The sequence below is a fragment of the Cibotium barometz genome, chromosome 8 (genome assembly GCF_041138505.1).
Source record: "Cibotium barometz isolate CiBa-2024 chromosome 8, ASM4113850v1, whole genome shotgun sequence".
In the NCBI taxonomy this organism is placed as follows: domain Eukaryota; kingdom Viridiplantae; phylum Streptophyta; class Polypodiopsida; order Cyatheales; family Cibotiaceae; genus Cibotium; species Cibotium barometz.
In genome coordinates, this window is record NC_141053.1 from 44,917,018 (window position 1) to 44,938,224 (window position 21,207).

Consider the following 21,207-nt stretch of genomic DNA (forward strand, 5'->3'; position numbering starts at 1 on the left):
GTGTCAAGTTTGTCAAGCAAATAAAGCTGAACGCTTTAGACAGGCTGGGTCGCATCCTTTGCAAATCGCGGATAATAAATGGGAAAGTATTTCCATGGATTTTATTACTGGATTGCCAAGAACACGTCAAGGCCACGATTCTATTTGAGTTGTGGTGGATCGCTTGACAAAAATGGCTAGATTTTTACCAACAAGGAAGACCATTATAGCTACGCAATTAGCACGGCAATTTATCGAGCAATTGTTTAGACTGTACGGGTTACCACAGAACATAGTCCGTGATAGGGACTCTAAGTTTACAAGTGACTTTTGGAGGCTTGTTTTTGCAGTCCCGATTGCGCAGTCACTGGCATCAATTTCAAGAACATAAGACTGACTAGGATATCGGGTAATGCTAAGATAGGTGCTTCCTTGACTTTATCTTTCAAAAGTTTGAAGGCCATATCCAGATCGTTATTCCAAGTGATAGGCTAATTCGACTTACGTCCACGACCTTTCAACAAGTCGGTTATCGGTAGTGTGAGCTGAGAGTACTCCCGCAAAGATTTTCGAAGAAAAACAACAAAACCGAGAAAAGAATGAAGTTGTATCAGTGTCTGCGGTACAGGCTAGGCTAGAACCTTATGAACTCGGTCATAGTCAATGCTCAATCCATCTCTAGTGATCTTGTGTCCCAAGTAAATGATGTCTGTCTCATGAAAAACTCACATTTACTTAATTTAGCATACAATCGATTCTGTCTTAAAATAGTTAAGACAATCGTGAGGTGTCTAACGTGATCCTCAAGAGTATGACTTTATATCAAAATATCATCCAAGATTACAATCACAAATTTTTCCAAATGTTCAAGAAAAAGATCGTTCATCATTTGCTGGAAAGTGCTTGGAGCATTGGTTAATCCAAAAGGTAATACGAGAAACTCGTAATGGCCATACCTAGTCCGAAAGGTGGTTCTTTCGACATTCCTTTCATGAATACGTATTTGGTGATAGCCAGTACGTAAATCTATCTTTGTGAAATATTTCACTCTGGCTAACTGGTCATTCAGGTCATCTGATCTAGGGAGAGGAAAACGGTTCTTAATTGTCAGCTTGTTCAATCTCTTGTAATCTATACACATTCTCCAGGTGTTATCCTTCTTTCTCCTAAGCAACACAGGTACATCCCAAGGTGATTTACTTGGACGGATTTGATCCATCCTCAAATAATCTTCGAGTTGTTTGGCCAACTCATCTTCCTCAGCTTGGCTCATCCTGTAAGGTGGAATACTAACAGGGTGAGCACCAGAGACTAGGTTAATACGATGATCTACTGCCCTTTCGGGTGGTAAGCCTGATGGTAGTTCCTTAGGAAATACCTCTGGAAACAAATTAAGTATCTTCTTTAATTCATTGCTTTCAAATACACTTAATTCATTAACATCCATAGTAGATATGAGAAATGAAGAAAGTGGAATCAAGACACAATGGAAAGCAATATACAACGAAGAATTCATTATACTTCGAAAATCAACTGTATTTACAAGAGGTCTCTGAGAGGGATGTATACAATCACTTAAGATACTATACTGGGTATTCCTATGTTCAAAAGAAAAAGTATGCTTAGACTAATCTATCTGGACTATGACTAGACTAATCTATCTGGACTTGAAGAGTCTTAAACCACTCAATCCCTAATAACAAGTCTACATGCTCTAGATGCATAATATAGCATTCCAGAGTATCTTCGTAGTCCTAAATCAGAATATGAACTAGGGCGAGAAAGTACAGTAACTGACGTACCTGTCAAAGACAACTGGTTAGTTGCCTTTGGCTTTGGTCTGTGTTGGTTTTTGCATCCTTTTGCTTCGGACACTCGTTATACGGATATGTCCTTTTTCTTCGCAGAGAAAGCAACGTCCCTTCTTCTTGAGCTTCAAGGCCTTAAGGAGACGTTTTTTCTTCGTTGGGGCGAAGTTGAATTCTTTGAAGATTGGTCTGAAGACTTTTCTTCCGTCGTGCTAACCATCAGTGCGGAGAACTTCCTTTTGTGCTTGTTTGCTTGCCAGGTCGCGGGTTTAGACTTGGAAGAGACCATTGTATCATCATAGATACGAGCGGAATGAATGGCCTCGTCCAAAGTTTTGCATTTGTTTTAACGGTATGAGTCGGGTAAACCGGCTACGAAGAAACCCAAAAGAGTAGTAGAATCCATCTTTGTAGCTTTCATCTGCAAGTCTTGAAATTTCTGGAGGTAGACCTCACAAGTGAGATTCTGCGAGGTCATGGTCAAAGTAGCAAACCGGGAACAATATCATAGTCATCCTCTTTCTTGAGGAATTCTTTCTTGAAGACTTCTTCGAACTGTGTCCAAGTCGTTGGTTTAGGGTTGAGTTCTTTCCACCAAAGCAAAGCTTTGCTTGAGAGGAAACTTGCTGCTAATTGGATCTTTTTGCCATCGTCATATGGATGAAACTGAAAATGGACTTGCCACTTACACTATCTCCTTGGTACGCTGCTTTTGCTCGCCTCTAAACTGTTCCGGAGTAATATTGGGGCCTAAAGCAGATGCCAAAGTATCCATACTCGAAAGAGTAGATAGGGTAGTGGTCAACAAAGAGATGGAGTTCTGTAAAGCCTGCATCTGCGCAGCGACTTGTGCTTGACGTTCCGAGGAAGAAGCTTCGAGAGCAACTTTAAACTCTTGGAAATCTGATTTTGAAACAAAATCGTCGAAAAGATCGCTATCGGTGGCTTTCGGAGCCGGCAGGCAGGTCTTCACGTTCGAGAATGGACTTCAACTCGGATTCTTGGGTCGACATCTTGAAGAGAGCAAGATGAGAGAAAAGTTTGATCTTGCACAAGAAGAGTGCTAGAGAGCTTGAGAGCTTGAGAGATGTGTGGCAAGAAGCCTCCTTGAGGGGAATTTATAGGCTTCCCCAAAAGCTTACTTAGCTTTTGCTTTTGTGTATATATATATATATATATTCTTTTTTTTTAAAAACACATATATAACAAGGCATGGGTTTTTCAAAACCCCTTTGCTAAGGTTTAGAAAAAAAAAATGAAAGCAAAGCAAAGCGTGGTTTTTTTTTATTTTAAAAAAAACGAAAGCTAAAAAAAACTCACTCCACCCGGTGTTTGCTTTTTTGAATTTTTTCCTGCAGCACCTTAGTGCTGCCTTCATGCCTCCTTGCGCCCACTTGCCAATGCCGATTGCTGTCTGCGTGTACGAGTCCGACTGCGAGCGTGTGCCACCCGCTTGCGTGCACATACTCGCTTGCGTGCGACTGGAGTTGCTGCCTGCGCACTTACGTGCTTGCCTGGCTGCATACACTTGGCGGCCCGCGCCTACCTGCGTGAACAGCCTACTTGCGTACACGTGTAAATAACATAAAGGCTAGGCAGTCATACTTGCCTGCCTGCCTTCATCGCTTACGTGGACTGCGTAGCCACACAGCTGTAGGCACACAGGCGATACAACCATCGCTACCTCTCTCTCTCTCTCGCATACAAATATACAGCCGACATGCTTTTACCTCTTCTCTCTCTTTCTCAAACTATTCGTACAGTTAAAGACATAGAACCTTTCTTCTAGCAAAGCAAATGTGACTGCTCCCTACAGGAGGCCTGGAGATCGGAAGACAATATACACATATTTAGAACACTTAATTTAACTGTTATTAAACAATGGAAACAACATCAACAACACAAATACTAGAAATACAAATGACACCAGCATTGGGGCCGGAAAGCCCCTCAATACTTTTTATATTTCTTGGAGTATTTATATTTGTATAAGTGTCACGGGCCTGACAGGCCGGATTTCTCCACAAGGGAGTGAAAACAACCAAATAAAACCGGTTCAAGTCAATGAAGAGGCGTTGGTCGGAATAGCCCCAAATCAGAGGCTCATTCCCACAAGCTCATTCCCACCTTCACTGGGTGGACACCTGCCTTTCACTGGTCTTCCGGGACCGTGCACCAACAGGCACGCTCGTACTAACGTAGGCCAAGGGGTACACCGCGGAGGGAATGTGGCTTGGTTCTCCTCAATGAGCTTTGCTCCCAAGTTCCCGGGTGAGTCTAACCTTCACTGGCTCTCAGAAGCTCTGAGAGCACGGTTAACAACACCACACAGGGAAATATACTAGCCATACCAGGAAGAATTTCCTGAACATGGTCAGCATATACATGCCATGCTCCTGCACTACACAACTTAAAGCATTCTCTGAATTTAAATTTGCAAATTTCAGATTTATACAAATGAGAAAAATATGAGAGCACTTGGTACAATGAGTACAATTCCGGTGCAATTTGCGGTACAATTTGCAGCAGGTACAATCAGGATATCAGGTGCTTGACACGTGTGGAGGTACAACCAATCAAGTACTATGCAAGTACTATACTTGCAGTAGGTACATCAAGTGCTTCACATGTGTGCAGGTACAGCCAGCCAAGTGGTATTCAGGTTCTGTACTTGCAAGAGGTACAACAGGTACACCTGGGTTGCAGGTAGGTGGGTACTGCAGGTGGTACAACAAGCGTGGGCAGCCCTGTAGGCAAGTACAACCGCAGGTTCAGGCGTGGGCAGCCTTGTAGGCAAGTACAACTGCAGGTTCAGGCGTGGGCAGCCCTGTAGGCGGGTACAGTAAGCAGGTACAGGCATGGGCAGCCCTGCACAGGCGGGTACAGCAGGCAGGTGCAGGCGTGGGCAGCCCTGCAGGTGGGTACAGCAGGCAGGTACAGGCGTGGGCATCAGTCGAGTACAGCAGCAGCACATACAGCAGGCGATGGAGAAAGAAAACCCACCAACCCACCACACGTGGGAAAATTTTTCAAAAATGTTCCATGCAAAAGCCTTTATCAAAGGTTATAAAATCTTAATACATAATTAACACTTATGGGCACCCACACTAGAAAAATGTCCAGCCCTTCTTTTAAATGTGTGTGAACACATTGCCTTATAAAAATTAAGATTTACTCTAGTTTATGGATTTTACCTTTTAAAAAGGGCAAAATGAAAATACTTACCACCTGTTCACACGCCACACCACTAGTCAGCAAACAGCATTCCACGGTACACTGGGCACGCAAACAAGTCATGCAAAAACAAATTTATGCATGCAGACATAAATGCATGTGCACAAATAATGGACGAAATCTCCCTTTCATGAAACTTGTACAAGAGGTTCCTATTGGGCACAACTGGCACGACAAATAAAAATAAATACGTCCTGGTCTTCCTATGGAGTGACAGTCCCATAGGTAAGACACCATCCTGGCCATACACGGGTGGCACCAACAGGTTTCCCTTGTATAGCATGAAGCAAATCACACATGGGTGACACAAAACTGGTTCCCGTCCATGTGATGCAGCACTGGTCGCACACGGGTGGCACTGATCTGGCTCCCGTCCACGTGACACCATAAAACTGGCCCTTTCACATGGGACACTGGCCTGGTTCCATGTGAATATGGCACAAATCTGGCCGCTCTATGGAGTGACAGTCCCATAGAAGTGGCTTCAGAAATGGAGATGGACCAAATGGTGACAACAAAACAACCCTTACAAGACCAAAACCTTCATCATGGATTCCTACGATGTAAAAGCAACCATGCTAAATTTGAAAAAATAGCAATATGTACAGAAAAACAGCAATCTTCTCGAATTCATACCTTTCTTTGATCTCTTCTTCTCTACCTACCGACTTGCTCGTTCTCGAGGCTTGCTCTGATACCACTGTCAAATCCCCATAGGATCTCCCTGTAGAACGCTCCTGGTACAAGACTCGAAACCTGCAAACAAACCAAACAAACGTGAAGGGGGTGCAAGCTTGACTCACCTCCCAACCTTGACAGCCGTGGGCAAGCCCACCAGTCTTGGGTGTCCCCACCGAGCCACGAGTTGAGCTAACTAGATGGACGTACTGCCAATCTCTACCTCGTGACGTCCCATACCGTCCCTAAGCTACCCTTGCGGGCCTCGAGACTGTTGCCGGCCTCGGTTGCATAAAGCAGGTGCACGTCTGCATTAGATCCAGGCTCCTGACCATAGAGCTCACACAAAGACACGCGAGACTCTATGAACTAATGACCAACCTTGGCCTCCCTTTTATAGGCTCTTAGCCGGTCACCGGGCGTCCACAGTCTGTCCCTAACTTAGCTCGCCAATCAGCCTGCCTAGCTCCAAGCTTCCCCAAACCTCGAGGCTAGTCTTGTGTGCGTGTAGCACACGGTAGATACACATTGTGCACATGACAATTTGGTTATGAAGGTTTTTGTTTGTGGCACTTTTGGGAGTTGATCTTCTACATTCATTTTGTTGCCATGTTAAGTGTAAATTGTTAGTCTCTTCAATAGTTCAATGTGCCACAGAGTCGTGCTTTTCGAAGCCTGTAGAAAGAAGATTATTTCTTGTTGCTTATGTTTTTTGTTTTTGGCAGACTCCTGGCACAGAGAAATCCCGTGTCGACCCTCGTACTGTTGTATCAATCATTCTAGGAGGAGGAGCTGGAACCCGTCTGTTTCCTCTTACAAAACGGCGTGCAAAGCCAGCAGTATGTGCATCCTAGTGCTGCTGTGCTTTATATGCCACATGAAACAAATGTTACCTTATCTGATTTTCATTTTCATGTATTGTAGGTGCCTATCGGGGGCGCTTATCGGTTGATTGATGTGCCTATGAGCAACTGTATCAACTGTGGCATCAAGAAAGTCTTTATCCTCACACAGTTTAATTCAGCCTCTCTGAACCGACATATTGCTCGCACTTATAACTTTGGCAATGGTGTCAACTTTGGTGATGGCTTTGTGGAGGTACTTATTTGATTAAAAAATTGAGAGAAAAAGGAGCAATTAGCTTGACAGGCCTCCGTAGAACTTCTAGGGTCATTTTAAGGTGCATTGGCATGATGATTTTTCAACTACTGAGGAGAGATGTTCCCAGGTGTTGGCAGCCACACAAAGAGCTGGAGAGGCAGGTATGAGCTGGTTTCAGGGTACTGCTGATGCTGTGAGACAGTTCACATGGCTTTTTGAGGTTTGTCTTACACATTCTGTAACCTAATTGAGGATTCGCTCCATTTTGACCAACTTGTGCAGCATTTACATGTGATTTCAGCTGCTTCTTAGTTATTTGTCATTCACAACCTTATCTGGTTTCTAACAAGATTGCTTGGGTTCCTGTAGGATGCTAAAAATGCAGACATTGAACATGTTCTTATTCTTTCAGGCGATCATCTGTATCGCATGGATTACATGGACTTTGTGCAGGTTATCCTTTTACAACATACATGCATTCCACGTTTACCTAACGGCATAATAAAACTTTAGCTTGGGTGCAAGTATTGAAAACTGGAGGTAAACACACAGGTCGTAGTAAACATAATGTCTAATTTATGCTTGGTCTTTGCAGAAGCACAAGGACAGTGATGCTGACATTACAATATCGTGCGTTCCTATAGATGATATGTAAGCTGCTTCTAAAAGCCAATTCTCTACCTCATTTTTTGCATGTTCACATATTTTGCTGGAATGGCTTAAGTAGGGGGTCTTGTTTGTAGTCTATTGTATGCATGGCAAAGCTAGCGGTTTAACAATCCTTGATAGATTTAAGGAAGTTTTGATCGCCAGTATTGATTTTGTCATGAAATGAACCTAACAGCTGCTTCATCCTTTGTATCTTTAATTTTGTGAACTGCGAGAATATCTTTTCTGGTCATGGTGGATGCTGTTTAGTTGATTTCTTCTCAGCTCATCATTGCTGTACTGATATTACCAAACTTTCTCCTAAGTCTTGCCTCTAGTTGCCCTGTCAGTTTGGCTGCTTAATGATTGTTATAACCATTCTGTCAATTATGTGAATGCAATTGCCAATCCTCATTAACATGTGCCGTGTGTGCTGGGTGGTGTGGTGTCATTTGCTTGCTTCTTAGTGGTTTGAAATGCTATTGGTTACAGCCGAGCTTCAGACTATGGTTTGATGAAGATTGACAGCAAAGGTCGGGTTCTGTATTTCTCTGAGAAGCCTAAGGGAGATGATCTGAAAGCTATGGTGAAATTTCTCTAGACGTGAAGAGCTTATCCAGTGTTGATGTTAAACTTAGTGATTCGTTCATGGCTTTGGATCTTACGGAGTCTTTCATACCAGGAGGTAGACACAACTGTTCTAGGTTTGTCTCCAGAGGAGGCAAAGAAAACGCCTTACATTGCATCCATGGGCGTTTATGTCTTCAAAAAAGACATTCTTCTGAAGCTGCTTAGGTGAGTTCGTGCAGTGGTGTGTGTAACATAAATTGAATCGAGATGCTTACTCAGAACCATATGGTTTCACATTGTTTATTACCTGCACAGGTGGCGGTATCCTACAGCAAATGACTTTGGCTCAGAAATCATTCCTGCCTCTGCAAAAGAGTGCAATGTTAAGGTAACTCAAAGTTCAATGTATCATTAGGATAAGTTGCAATGTTGTTGTCTGTGGCAAACTTCCTCATCAATGTTGGACCTTCCCATCACCCTCTTGTCCTGGTCTCTCTTTCTCTCTCTCAAACTCAAGCAAAGGGTTTTCACACTCAACTATAGATGCGAATTGAACACTTATGGACGGCCAAGGTCACATCAGTCGCATTCACACTAAAAAGTTGAAACAAAAACTGTAAAGGAAAGAGATATGCTTGTACCTCTCATTCTACTTGGTAATTATCATCGAGTTGTGTGCCTCACTCTCTCACTCTGTTTGAGCTCCACTGTGAGTGACTTGCTGCTGCTAACCCTAACCTGCAGGCTCCAGGTTGATTCTGCCCTGAATTGTTTCCCCATTCATACATTCTCTCCGCTGCAACCCATACGTGCGTGGCGTCCATACCCATTCGTATACATGCGTGACGTCCGTACCTACCCGTACATCTCCATGCGAGGCTCGCACAGTCCCCGAACTTGTCGTTCATACTGTTTGTACTTATAGCCATGCTTGCACCTCACTGAACCTGCTCATACACGTGTGTACCTCCCTGTATTTGCTGCTGTGCTGGCCATCTGCATTGCCTTTTGTACAGCACCGCCAGTGTCCGCCACTGCCAGCACTGCTAGTGCCGCCTTGCAAGATAGTCTGCTCCGCCGCCATACAATGAAGCGCCCACCACTGCCAGCACTGCCAGCATCATCGTCACTGCCCTCTACTGATCTCAGTCATTGCCGTTGTCTCTATACTTGGGTACCTGCAGATTTGCAGCACAAAATTTAATTTGGGGCTTTTGTGATTTTTGGGGGAAATCGAGCAATTGAACCACCATTGGTGCAAAAATTAATTTGGGGCTTTTCTGATTTTTGGGGAAAATCAAGCTATTGAACCGCCATTCGTGCTTACGATTTGGGGCTTCCAGCCACCGGCAACTCAATTTTCAACATTTGACTAGTAATCTCTATCCCTACACTAGTAATTTCATTACATTTGCAAGTTTACCACTTCGTAGCCATATAGGTTGCATTCAGTGGACATTGCCTTTGCAGTGTATTGTTCATGTGCATTTGGTGTGGGACAGAGTCTTTTGTAGGTTAAAATGGCTGGCAATGATGTATTTGGCATGCTTACAGTTGAGGACAAATTGGATGGGGCAAATCACCCATTGTGGTCATACATGATGAGGCACGTGTTGGTTACCAAGGGCCCATGTGCTTTTGGTCCGTCCTCCCTTGCTAGTTTTGCAGTAGCCAACTGCTCTTGCTCCTACAGGTGGCTTGAGCACATCTGCATGTAACACTTCGGGGTCATATGTGATTCAGGCACCCACACCCCCTATGGTGGATCAAAGCACATCTACATCTAACACTTAGGGGTCATATGCCATTTAGGCATCCACACCCCCTACTGCGGATCAACTATGGTTGTAGGCCTGAGATGCACATGCACATGTTCTCATTGCTCTATCAGTGAAGAGGAGTGTTATACGTCACATACGCTCATGTGTCATTGCCTTGGGATGCACTTGCAACACTTTACCAAGCGGCAGTGAGGCTCTCATGGCCTATTTGAAGAAACAATTTGACTTGTTGGGTATGGATGTGGGTGACTCAATGGCTGAGTACTAGATGAAGGTGAAAGACCTTCGAGAGCAACTTGCCAACGTTGATGAGATCATCCTGGATAGCTCTCTAGTCACCACTATTCTCAATCTGTTACCTGACATGTATCAAGGTTTTGCCACTACACTCAGGTTATTGATGAAGGGCAATCCCAACTCATTCTCATTTGATGAGTTGGTGTCTTTACTCCTGCAAGAGGAGCAATCTAGGGTGAACTGGTCTAGCATAAAGCATGGGGATCAAGCCTTGGCTGCCCAAGGAAGAAAAAGCAAAGGCAAAGCATTTGTTAACAATGGCAAGAAGCCTAATGGTGGTTCGACTGTCTCTTCTGGTAATGATGCTGACAAGGGTGATAGGTGAGAAGTCCAAGAAGAAGGGCAAATGTAACTGATGCCCGAAGCCAAGGCACTACATTAATGAATGCAAGAAGATGCTTGCAAAAGAGAAAGAGAAGAAAGACTCGGGTATGTCTATGGCTGATGCATCGGCACCTAGTGGTGAAAAGAACTGTTAACTACGCTCAAGATGAATGGGCATTTCAGGTTTAGTGTAGCTATGATCCTTCTTTTTGTGATGCATGCATGTTGATGGTAGACACACATCAGTGGTATTTTGACAGTGGTGTTAGCATGCACATTACGTCACAACACCACTTATTTACTTCATTGGAAGATGCACACAATGGAAGTATTGTTACATGTGCCAACAACTCCTCTTATCGAGTCAAAGGAGTTGGGAAGATTGTGCTCATTGCTGCCAATGGTGGGACAATCATGCTCTCCAATGCATTGTATGTGCTAGAAATAAAAAAGAATCGCTTGTGAGTTTCAGCCATTCTAGGTCCGGCCTAGTTGGCCACTTTGTGATGACAGATGCATTGTCCATGATTGCAGTGATGGAGATATCATAGTTGCATCCGGCACTTTGTCATGGTCTCTACAAGCTTGATGTATATGAGAGAGCTTCACATGATGCACTTGCAACTTGCAATTGCTGCCACATCCAGGATGATAGATGTTGAGCTATGGCATGCTCGGTTTGGTCACCTAACTTTGGTAGTCTGCTATGCCTTCAAAGGCATGACATGGTTTCAGCTTTGCCGCCACTTGATGCACGTGTCAAGCATGTTTGTGAGGATTGCACATTGGGGAAAATGCATTGCGTATCATTCCCCAAAGATGGTTTAGTGAGGGTTGCCTGGAAATTGCAGCTTATACATGTGATGTATGTGGTCCGATGCGGACACCATCTATTGGAGGATGCTTTTATTTTGTTACATTCATTGATGACCTTTCTAGATTCAACTGGGTCTATGCTATGAAGAAAAAGTCAAGGGTGTTTGTGTTTAAGGCACTTTCAGCACATGACTGAAAATATGTCAGGGTGCAAAGTGTAGATTCTACTTGGAGATAGAGGAGGTGAGTACATGTCCAAAGAATTCAATGCGTACTTGTCTCAAGGGGGCATTCAACACTAGTGTACATACCTCAATAGAATGGTGTATCCGAAAGAAAGAATATATCTCTTATGGAGATGGCACGCCGCACCATGTATGGTTAAAGGCCATAATTTGCCTCATAGGTTTTGGATGGAAGCTGTTATGTGTGCAACATATGTACTTAACTGGTGTCCAACAAAAGACTTATCACTCCTTACAAACCTTGGCATGATAGAAAGCCATCAATGGCTCATAGGGGTGTCTTTGGTTACTTGGCTTATGCTCTTGTGCCTGAGCAACACCGCACGAAGCTTGATGACAAGGCAGTGAAATGTATTTTTGTGGGCTATAGTTCAGAGAGTAAAGGGTACCGTCTCTACCATCTTGACATCTCAGCTGATGACGTTAGTGGTGATGTTGTAGTATCTAGTCTATACTATGCATGATGGAGTTGATGGTTTATTTTCTTGTGGATGACTACCATGAGGTTATAAATTGCACTTTTTTATAAGGTGAATTTGGGCATGTTCTTGGATTCATCTAGGTATATCATATGTTCATCCCTCAATTTTGGGTTTACATAGTGGTCATTGAAGAGTTATTCAAGGGATCTTGGATATCGGGTTTTTGTTGAGCTCATAGGAAAGTGTGTGTTTATCTTTTAGATGATATATGCATCTTTTCTGCTACTGCAAGGTAGCATGAGAAGCATGTTGAAAAGGTCTTGGAATTATTGCAAGACAATGAGCTCTACATTAATGCAAAAAAGAGCGAATTTGGAGTAGAAGAAATTCATTATCTAGGATATGTTATCAGTGTAGACGAGATTAGCCTCAACCCTGAAAAGGTTAGAGCGATTCTCGAATGGGATGTTCCCAAAAGTTCTCAGGAGATCCGCTCTTTTGTAGGTCTGTGTTAAGCATACAGTTCACACATGAACAAGTTTTCCGACCTTGTTGCACAAGGGTGTGAAGACGCGTCGATAGGAAGTGTTCATCACGAGCAAAGAATTAAATGAGAGAAAAAAAATATTTTGTAATAGTGGTGTATGCGGATGTCCCAACAGACACAAGGTTTGACCACCTTAACGAAAAAATTCCACTAGGCCTCTCATTTTCTTTAGATATGGTGAAAGTAGGCACCACCAAATCCTATTGTTCAGTGTGTCCAAAGGTTCTCCACCTTTACATTGCTTGGAAAGTAGAGACCACTCATCCCGGATTGCTTCAAGAACATCCTTGCCACCCCTCTTATAGTCTACATAGTAGAGGCAGACCCTCTTATAGTTTAGCAAGAGCGTCCAATAGTCACAATAGCCAAGGACCCTGTTGTGGTGGCAGTAGATATAAGCATGGTGGAGCAAGATTTTAAGGAAGGAGGAATTGAGCCACTCCCATGGAGTTATTGGGGGTGATGACAGCTCTTAAACATTGGAAACCTTCCTTTATGGGAGGGAGTTCACACTTAAGACAAATCATGAAACACTCAAATGGTTGCAAACCTTGCCTAGTGCCCAATGGAGTGATGGACAAGTGAGATGGAGTTAGATCTTCCAACAGTTTGGAGGTATGATTAAATACATTCTTGGCAAGAATAACCCCGTTGCCGATGCTTTATGTCGTAAAGGCACCATCCAAAATTTGCAGGAGTCCATTGTGCTTGAAATACAAGGAAAGGATCTCGACAGTATGAAGGCATAGTATGAGGATTCTTTGGAATTGGAACTCAGTATAGATTGGCTCTTCAATCAAAACTGGGTCACTATACCATTCATTTTACAAGAATTGATTGTGCATACTAAGGGAAAAGCGACCATCGGAGGTCATCGAGGTATCAACAGTACATTGGAGAAGCTAGAGCGATCGTTATTTCGACAACTTCGGGACCAAGTTTGATGTTCCCAAATCGTATTGCCATGACATGCAATCCAAGTAGGAGCATTATCTTCCCTTTGGTTTAGGCCATCGTAGACGACACTCATTCATCTAGCATTGGTCAGGCTCTGTATGAGGCAACATTTGGCCGGCCGTCGTCGTTTCTCGTCACTTCTAAACGAGAATGGTGGCAACCTTCCTTGGTGGTCAACAAGACTACCAAAACTTTTTCAAAGATCATTGAGTCCGTCAAGGAGCGCCTTGCCAAAGCATAAGAAGCATACACCAAGCAAGCCAACAAGTCAAGACGAGATGCCAACTTTAAAAAAGGGGATTGGGCATATCTTCGGATAATGAGGCAGAGATTGAAGCAAGTTGGTAAGCATTGTCCCTAACTCTCCTTTTGCAGCATCGGACCCTTTCTTATCATCAAAAAGATCAGTGATGTCTCCATGAAGCTTAGGCTTCCAGATAGTTGGACTATGCTCAATGTTTCCATGTTTCTTGGTTGAAGCCATACATTGGTCTAGCTTTGCAAGATATTGCAGATCAGCAACAACGGGACGTGGTAGATGATTGAGTCTGAACTGATTCTCCTCCATAGATGGAACCATGTATCCGGTCAAAGACAAATATAGTTCTACATGAAGTTCAAGGACCGTGGTACCCATGAAGCTGTAGGGCTCGACGAAGAGTTCTTTCCACAGTACCCCCAACTCCTAGCCGAGAACTTGGAAGCCATGAACTTGCCGCCGAGCTAAGCAGGAGAGAATGTCACATGCACCCTACACTGGAGTGCTATACGACACTGTGGCTCTACATCAATGCAACTTTTTTACAGAAGGAATACCTTTCTAGGAATATTTTGTTGTATGTCGTGGCCCTAGTCCACGACATGTCAAGCACGAGCCACGTAGGTCGATCTCCAAAGCCATAGAGCATCTGCATGTTTCAGTCCTCTTACCCACTTGGAGAATTCATCAAATAGGTTCATGTAGAGGTAAACTTTAGCATTAGGCATTGCATTAGTAAGCATTATAGGGGCATATGCACATGGGCCAGCCCATAAGGCACCCCATCATGGGACTGCCTTGCATATGGGTCTAAGGAGCCTATGCCACCTCTCCTAGGCATGTCGGCTAGCATAGCTAGCCTAGCTAGCCTAGCTAGCATATTCGGTAGGACAGCCGTCATCTAGGCAGCATGGAGAGCAAGGGTCACCAGTCGGTAATCTTTAGATGCCTCCAATCAGCAGTTGGCCAGCATAAATGCTTACAAGCATTAGTTAGAAGACTTGTTGAGCAGCAGTCAGGCAGCATTGTAGTCGGTCAGCATCAAAGGACAATAACGATATTATGTGTAGCATTTAATGCTAACAAATAGCGTTTTATTTGTCTAGCAAACAAGTCGACAAAAGATGAGCAAACCGACCAGGAAAATTTTTATTCTAATAGACATGGTTCACCGATAGAGTTCTCTGAAGGGACGATGGTATATTTGTGAGTTCCGAAAGATTCCGAGACTTTACGAGTAGGCCGATCTCCGAAATTATTCCCTAGATACTACAGACCATTTCGAGTTACACGTTGGATTGGTTCAGTTGCATATGAATTGGACTTGCCTTCTCATGTGAAAGTTCATCTCGTATTTCATGTCAGTAGACTTAAGGAAGTATTGGGTGGAGCAAACTAGTTAGTTACTCCTCAAGAAATCATAGATGTCAAGGATATGACATTTGTGCCTCACGAATCGGAAAAGATTCTTGGATTTCGTGAAAGACGATTGTGGCATACGCTATTCACAGAATACAAGATCAAGTGAAAGGATCGTGTTGAGGACTCTACATGGGAGACATTGACTATCCTTCAGAGGGACTACCTTAGGTTTTTACTGAGCTCAGGAGTGAGCTCTTAGAGGAAGGTGAGTGTGTCATGTGCACAGAGTGTATCTACCGTGTGCAGCACGCACACAAGACTAGCTTCGAGGCTTGGGGTAGCTTGGAGCTAGGCAGGCTGATTGGCGAGCTGGGCTAGGGATATACTGACGGGTGGGCGTCCAAGTGGGGACGCCCTAATGAGTGGACACCCCAGTGTGGATAACCGGTGATTGGCCAGGAGCCTATAAAAGGGTGGCCAAGGTCAATGGGTTAGTCAAAGTCTCGCGAGTCTTTGCGAGAGCTCTGCGGTCAGGAGCCTGGATCTAGTGCAGACGTGCACCTGCTTCATGCAACCAAGGCTGGCAGCAATCTCGAGGCTCGTGAGGGTCACTCTGTGGCGGTATGGGATGTCATGGAGTAGAGATTGATTGGTGCGTCTTGCTAGTTAGCTCAACTCATGGCTCAGTGGGGACAACCAAGACTTGTGGGTTTTGCCCATGGTTGGGTGGTGAGTCAGGCCTGCAACCCCTTCACATTGTTTGGCTTTGCTTTGCAGGTTTCGAGTCATGTTTAAGGATTGCTCTACGAGGAGAGCCTTGGTCTATTGAGGGTTCTTCTTTATTTCTCTTATCCTTCTAGAGAAGTGCCATAGTTGATTCCGTACGTCGTACGGCTGAAACCGTATGTACCTGCTGTACTGTACGGTACGGTACCGTACGGATTCGTACGATACCGTACGATTTTTTTTAAAAAAAAATTTTGGGTTTTGTTTTGTTTTGCGTGGAGCAATTTCAGTCTTCTAGAGAGCCATTCATTGCCCTTTGCAGCCTATAGGGAGCTGTTTGTCAGGAGCGTGTGCACTTGCCATTGCCATATTAGGCAAGCGATCGTAGAGGTAAGCATTATTTTACTTAAGTGTGGCTGATTTTGTCATTTGTGCAAAGCCCTCAACTCATATGATTTATCTACCATGTAGCAGTCATCACCGACAATGCATCAAATTGTCGACGCATGGGCCGCTTGCTTGAGGAGGAATTCCCCACCATTGTGTGGACTCCATGTGCGAGTCATTGCATTGACTTACTCATGTGTCTCATCCACCTTCGAAGAGTCCTCTTCAGAGAACTCTCTTGATGGACACTCTAGTAGTGATCATGTTGATGATCATGCAGATGTTGGTGATGATGTAGACTTTTGATATGTTATAGCTCTCTACGCATTGGGCATCTATCTCCTTCTAGCCCATCGATGATGTATTGTAGTATGTGGTATCATGTATGTACGCATGTTGGCGGTCGCCCATGCCATGAGTTTTTGGCCTATCCTTTTGTAGCAATTTTGTACTCTAATGGCATGATGACATTATGTTCATGGTTCTACTATTTTGTAACTTCTTGTCTACATTTTTTAAGTTTAGGAAGTATTTTTTTAAAAAAAAGTACTAATATCGTACCGTACCTCAAAAAATTTTAAGGTACCAATTAGTACCGTATTTTATCGTACCGTACCGTATCGTACCTTTCGTACTAAGTAACCATGGCATGCACACACCATGCCCTGCCCTGCTCCAATTTCCTAGAAAGGGGATCAAAGTTGTGCCCGTTGTTACGACCCAAGTTTGAATAAATCCTATGGTGGCCTTGATCAAACCCTCCTGGGAGGAAATTCTTACAGCCGAAGTAAAATTTGTGTAGTACAATATAGAAATTCCAATAGCAAACTTTCCAGAGTCTGTCTTTCTGTCAGCATATGATAATGGTGCAGGGTGGGGAATTGAGGTTTGTGTGTGTTCTCGTGTTGTAGGGGATGCTTTGCTCTGGATTTCTCCCATCATCATGGTTTCAGATAACTATCGTGTTTCTCTCATATGCATTTTTTCTTTGAGAACTACACAACCAGCAGATCCCAAGTTCTGAGTGCTCAGCCAGAGTGTTGGTCGATGAGTCTCAATCGTGTCATTAACCTTTGGCGGTTCTCTCCATTAACTGTAATAGGCTTGGCTCGTAAGAAATGATTTTGATTGGTTTGAAATTGTGGTAATTGACCAGGCATACTTGTTTGATGGCTATTGGGAGGACATTGGAACCATCAGATCTTTCTACGAAGCAAATCTAGCTCTCACTGCCCAGGTACATATAATACACACTTTCAAAATATTTTGTACATTTCGCCCATAACACAAACATATTGAGATGCTACTAGATAGGAATCACATAACATGCTGTGTTGTGTGTGTCATGGGAGTCAATTTTGTTATTATACCATCAAAAAAGATTATGGTTATGTGCTTATATTTATTTTGTTTGTATTATGCAGCCACCAAAATTCAGTTTCTATGATGCTGCCAAGCCCATTTACACGTCCCCACGGTATCTTCCACCAACTAAAGTTGATAGCTGCAAGGTGAGGACAGTGAATTGTTTTCATATGCTCACACACCAACAGCAAATTGTGTTAAATGTTTTCATCTGGCGTCTCACATTCTCTACAGGTAGTTGGCTCAATAATCTCGCATGGCTGCTTCTTGCGGGAATGCTCGGTGGAGCATTCAATTGTGGGAATTAGGTCCCGCATTGAAAATGGTGTGGAGTTGAAGGTAAATATAATTAGTCTATTTTTACCCCATCAGTTTTGTTTTGCTTACCTGTATAGCGACGGCCAAATGCTTCATTCCTCTTTGTTTCAAAAGATCATTATGGGGCACTAGCCCAAGTGGTAGTTGCCCCAGCCTCGCCATGTAGAGGTTTTGTGGGTTCAAATCTACCCAAGACAGGTCTTTCAGTACTCTCTCCTGCGATGCAGGCTAAATGCATCCAAAAAAACAGAGGCCACTTTTGTTGCTAAGTAGGCTGATTATTATCCTAAAACTGGGCTTGATTTCAGGATACTGTTATGCTTGGTGCTGATTATTATGAGACAGATGCTGAGCGAGCAGCCCTTCTTGGCCAAGGGAATGTGCCAGTGGGAGTAGGAGAAAATTCCAAAATAAGGTACTGGTCTCTTAAACTCTGTTGCTTAATCAGGTAAATGGTTAGCCAGTTAAAACTTGCTAAGTTACTTGTGTGCTAAGCTGCCAGGGTGGCTTGAGGTTTAACATTTTGATTCCCAATCTAACCTTGCAAAATTTTGACTCCCAATCCTTCTGAGCTGTAATAATTTTTTTAACTGCAGGAATTGTATTATTGACAAGAATGCCAGAATTGGGAAAAATGTAGTATTAGCAAATTCTGAGGTGAGCTTTATTTTTAACCCAATATTTTGTTGATATTAACACTAGGTTAGTTTTAATAATTGAATTAGCGTTTTTTTTTTGGATGTTGGGTCGGTATGCACATTCAGAACATCGAGGAAAGCGACAGATCTGCAGATGGATTCTACATTCGCTCTGGCATTACAGTCATACTAAAAAACTCAACGATCAAGGATGGGACTGTAGTTTAAGGTTTCTGCTAAGACCAAGATCAAAAGCAAGTCCTGGTCATGCTGCTAACGAACTCCTGGCTTCTTCGACCATCCTTGAGCTTTTCCTCAATGGTTTATCCTAGTGTATGCTTAGTGCAGTATTTATGGTCGAATTTGCTGCTCAGGTGAAGGTTTCTTTTAGGGATGGAGCTTGCAAATAAGTCACTTTGAGTACCAACTTTGTGATGTGCCCATATCAGAAACTGCACCAATAATGTTCCATATGCATAATATCTTTTCCTAAAGCGGGCAGCTAATCCTTGTATAATTGCTACATGATGTAAACAACGATTTTTCTATGTAAACAAATATGTTTCTCTTGTTTATCACACATCATCTACAAATCTCCTCATCATTTTCTCTGCCAGTAAGCCACAAGGAGCCACATCGGAACAGAAATCTGTGTAAAACTAAGTATATACACAAATATGTTTCAAAGCGATACAACATGAAGGGCATGTCAAAGAATACTCACCCATATGTGCACTCAGCATTGTGTAGAAAATCCTATATGTAAGCTTATTATGCATAGTGCAGTGTTTGGCATTTGGATTCAAATGATTGTGGTGAATTTGGGCATGTTCTTCTAGGTATATCTTTATGCTGTATTAGCAGACATCCAAATTTCACAGGAAGCTTTTGTCCAAGTTGCAGCCAATTGATATTGTGTTAATTCTTTATATCTTTGTGGTGCATATGCCCTATCAACTACCTTTTATTGTAATAATTCTTTCTATTTGTTATGATCCTTGGTGCTAGGCTTCATTATGGCTGAGTCTGCCTTGTATCTTCGGAGCTTTGACAGAAACTCAGTACACAGGCCTTTGTATGAATGTATGTTGTGTCCGGGGGGGGGGGGGGGGGGGGGGGGAGGGAGCAGTTCTACACCCACTATTGGGCACTAAAGATGTTTGTGGGGATGTCATAGTATCTAGTCCATACTATGCATGATGGAGGTGATGGTTTACTGTCTTGTGAATGACTACCATGAGGTTATAAATTGCACTTTCTTATAAGGTGAATTTGGGTATGTTCTTGGATTCATCTAGGTATATATTATCACTTCAAAACACTTAAAGGCACAATGCACATATTATCCACATTACTGTGAATAGAGAGAACCAATCGCTGAGACTAGTGGTTGCAATAGCAACCCTAAATCACAAAGTCCTTGCTCAATGGATTTCATGGAGATTGAATCCCTTGGACATCTAACTAACCTTCAGTAGGAAAGTTTAGTATAAAATCTGCAGCCTAGTTCACCTCCTCATCCACCCTCATGAACTCTCTAGGTCCTTCCTTGTGAACTCTCTAGGTTAAGTTGACCATGGAAAAGGAGAACTTGTTTTCGCATACATCATGTTATGCTTTCCCACTATAAAATCACATTGTAATCTTCCATCAAGCATGGGAGATCTATGCTCCAATGGAATGTCTATTGATGGTGGAAGGTAGTAAACATAATGGTGGCATTGTAATCTCCCATCAAGCATCCATACAAAATGACAGATCCATGCTCGAATGGGATGTTTGTCAACGGTGGAAGGTAGTAAACATAATGGTTGACAACCTTTGCTAAGTTGCCAAGCTCTCTCTCTCTCTCTCTCTCTCTCTCTCTCTCTCTCTCTCCCCCCGTGTGCATTACAACCCCTACAAATACACATCAAAAAAGTGTGGAACACACTAGGAAAGCGTGTGATATGCATAGTGTGTGAGACCCAATGGCAACATACAATTGCACACCACCTCTTATGAGATTAAGTATGAACTGGTAACATTCATGGGTGATTGTTGTAGGACAAAAGATTGTAAAGTGTGGCAGGGGGTAACATTCATGGTTGATTGTAGTAGGTCAAAGATTTAGCGATGTGTGGCACAAGGTAGTACCACCAAGGACACAAGGGGCATTGTGCAGTGTCATCGAGAAGGTACACACTAGACACTCGAGGTCACTGGTATATCAATCGTTAGGTGGTTACACAAAGTATGCCATGCTAGTGTGTAATATTCCTTTTGGCACATTTGCTACCTTGGGGTCTTCTTCTCCAAACGTTGCATGAGGGTTGCATGTTATGCTTGTTCATGGTTGGGGTTCAGACACGGGGGCTTGGCACAGTGTGTGTGGATCTCTGTGTGTGTGTGTGTGTGTGTGTGTGTGTGAGGATCTCTCTCTCTCTCTCTCTCTCTCTCTCTCTCTCTTTGTGAGAGATCTCTGTCCATGTGTGTGTACGTGTGTGTGGATGTGTGTGTGTCTTTGATTGTCTCTTTCTAACACACACACTCACATGGTCTATCCCCCCTCCCTTTTTCTAAAACTCTCTCTCCCTCTCCTCTCTCTTAGAGTTCATTCAATTCATTCACAAAGTGGGCGACATACACTCATGGCTAGCCTGGGTCGTGATTCTTGTCCATCTACATGTAGATCATATAGTTTTCATTCTTGATTTGAAAGCTTACAAGGGTACAAGACACCACCCACATATGTGTAAGAAAACA

The 21,207-nt window shown here is 43.2% G+C and overlaps 1 protein-coding gene across 3 annotated transcripts in view; it reads left to right on the forward strand.

Annotated features, from left to right (window-relative positions):
- Window positions 1-19,044, forward strand: part of LOC147636319 (glucose-1-phosphate adenylyltransferase large subunit 1, chloroplastic-like) — a 39,443-nt gene extending 20,399 nt beyond the window's left edge. For all 3 annotated transcript variants that reach the window (XM_086801759.1, XM_086801761.1, XM_086801760.1), the window contains 14 exons: window positions 6,425-6,538; window positions 6,624-6,797; window positions 6,928-7,020; window positions 7,170-7,253; window positions 7,396-7,451; window positions 7,941-8,034; window positions 8,131-8,243; window positions 8,334-8,406; window positions 17,298-17,378; window positions 17,566-17,652; window positions 17,741-17,845; window positions 18,133-18,239; window positions 18,421-18,481; window positions 18,589-19,044. In XM_086801759.1, the coding sequence (XP_086657885.1) occupies window positions 6,425-6,538; window positions 6,624-6,797; window positions 6,928-7,020; window positions 7,170-7,253; window positions 7,396-7,451; window positions 7,941-8,034; window positions 8,131-8,243; window positions 8,334-8,406; window positions 17,298-17,378; window positions 17,566-17,652; window positions 17,741-17,845; window positions 18,133-18,239; window positions 18,421-18,481; window positions 18,589-18,690 (1,344 nt within the window). In that variant the 3' untranslated portion in view covers window positions 18,691-19,044. The remainder of the gene's footprint in view (window positions 1-6,424; window positions 6,539-6,623; window positions 6,798-6,927; window positions 7,021-7,169; window positions 7,254-7,395; window positions 7,452-7,940; window positions 8,035-8,130; window positions 8,244-8,333; window positions 8,407-17,297; window positions 17,379-17,565; window positions 17,653-17,740; window positions 17,846-18,132; window positions 18,240-18,420; window positions 18,482-18,588) is intronic.
- The last annotated feature ends 2,163 nt before the right edge of the window (window positions 19,045-21,207 follow it).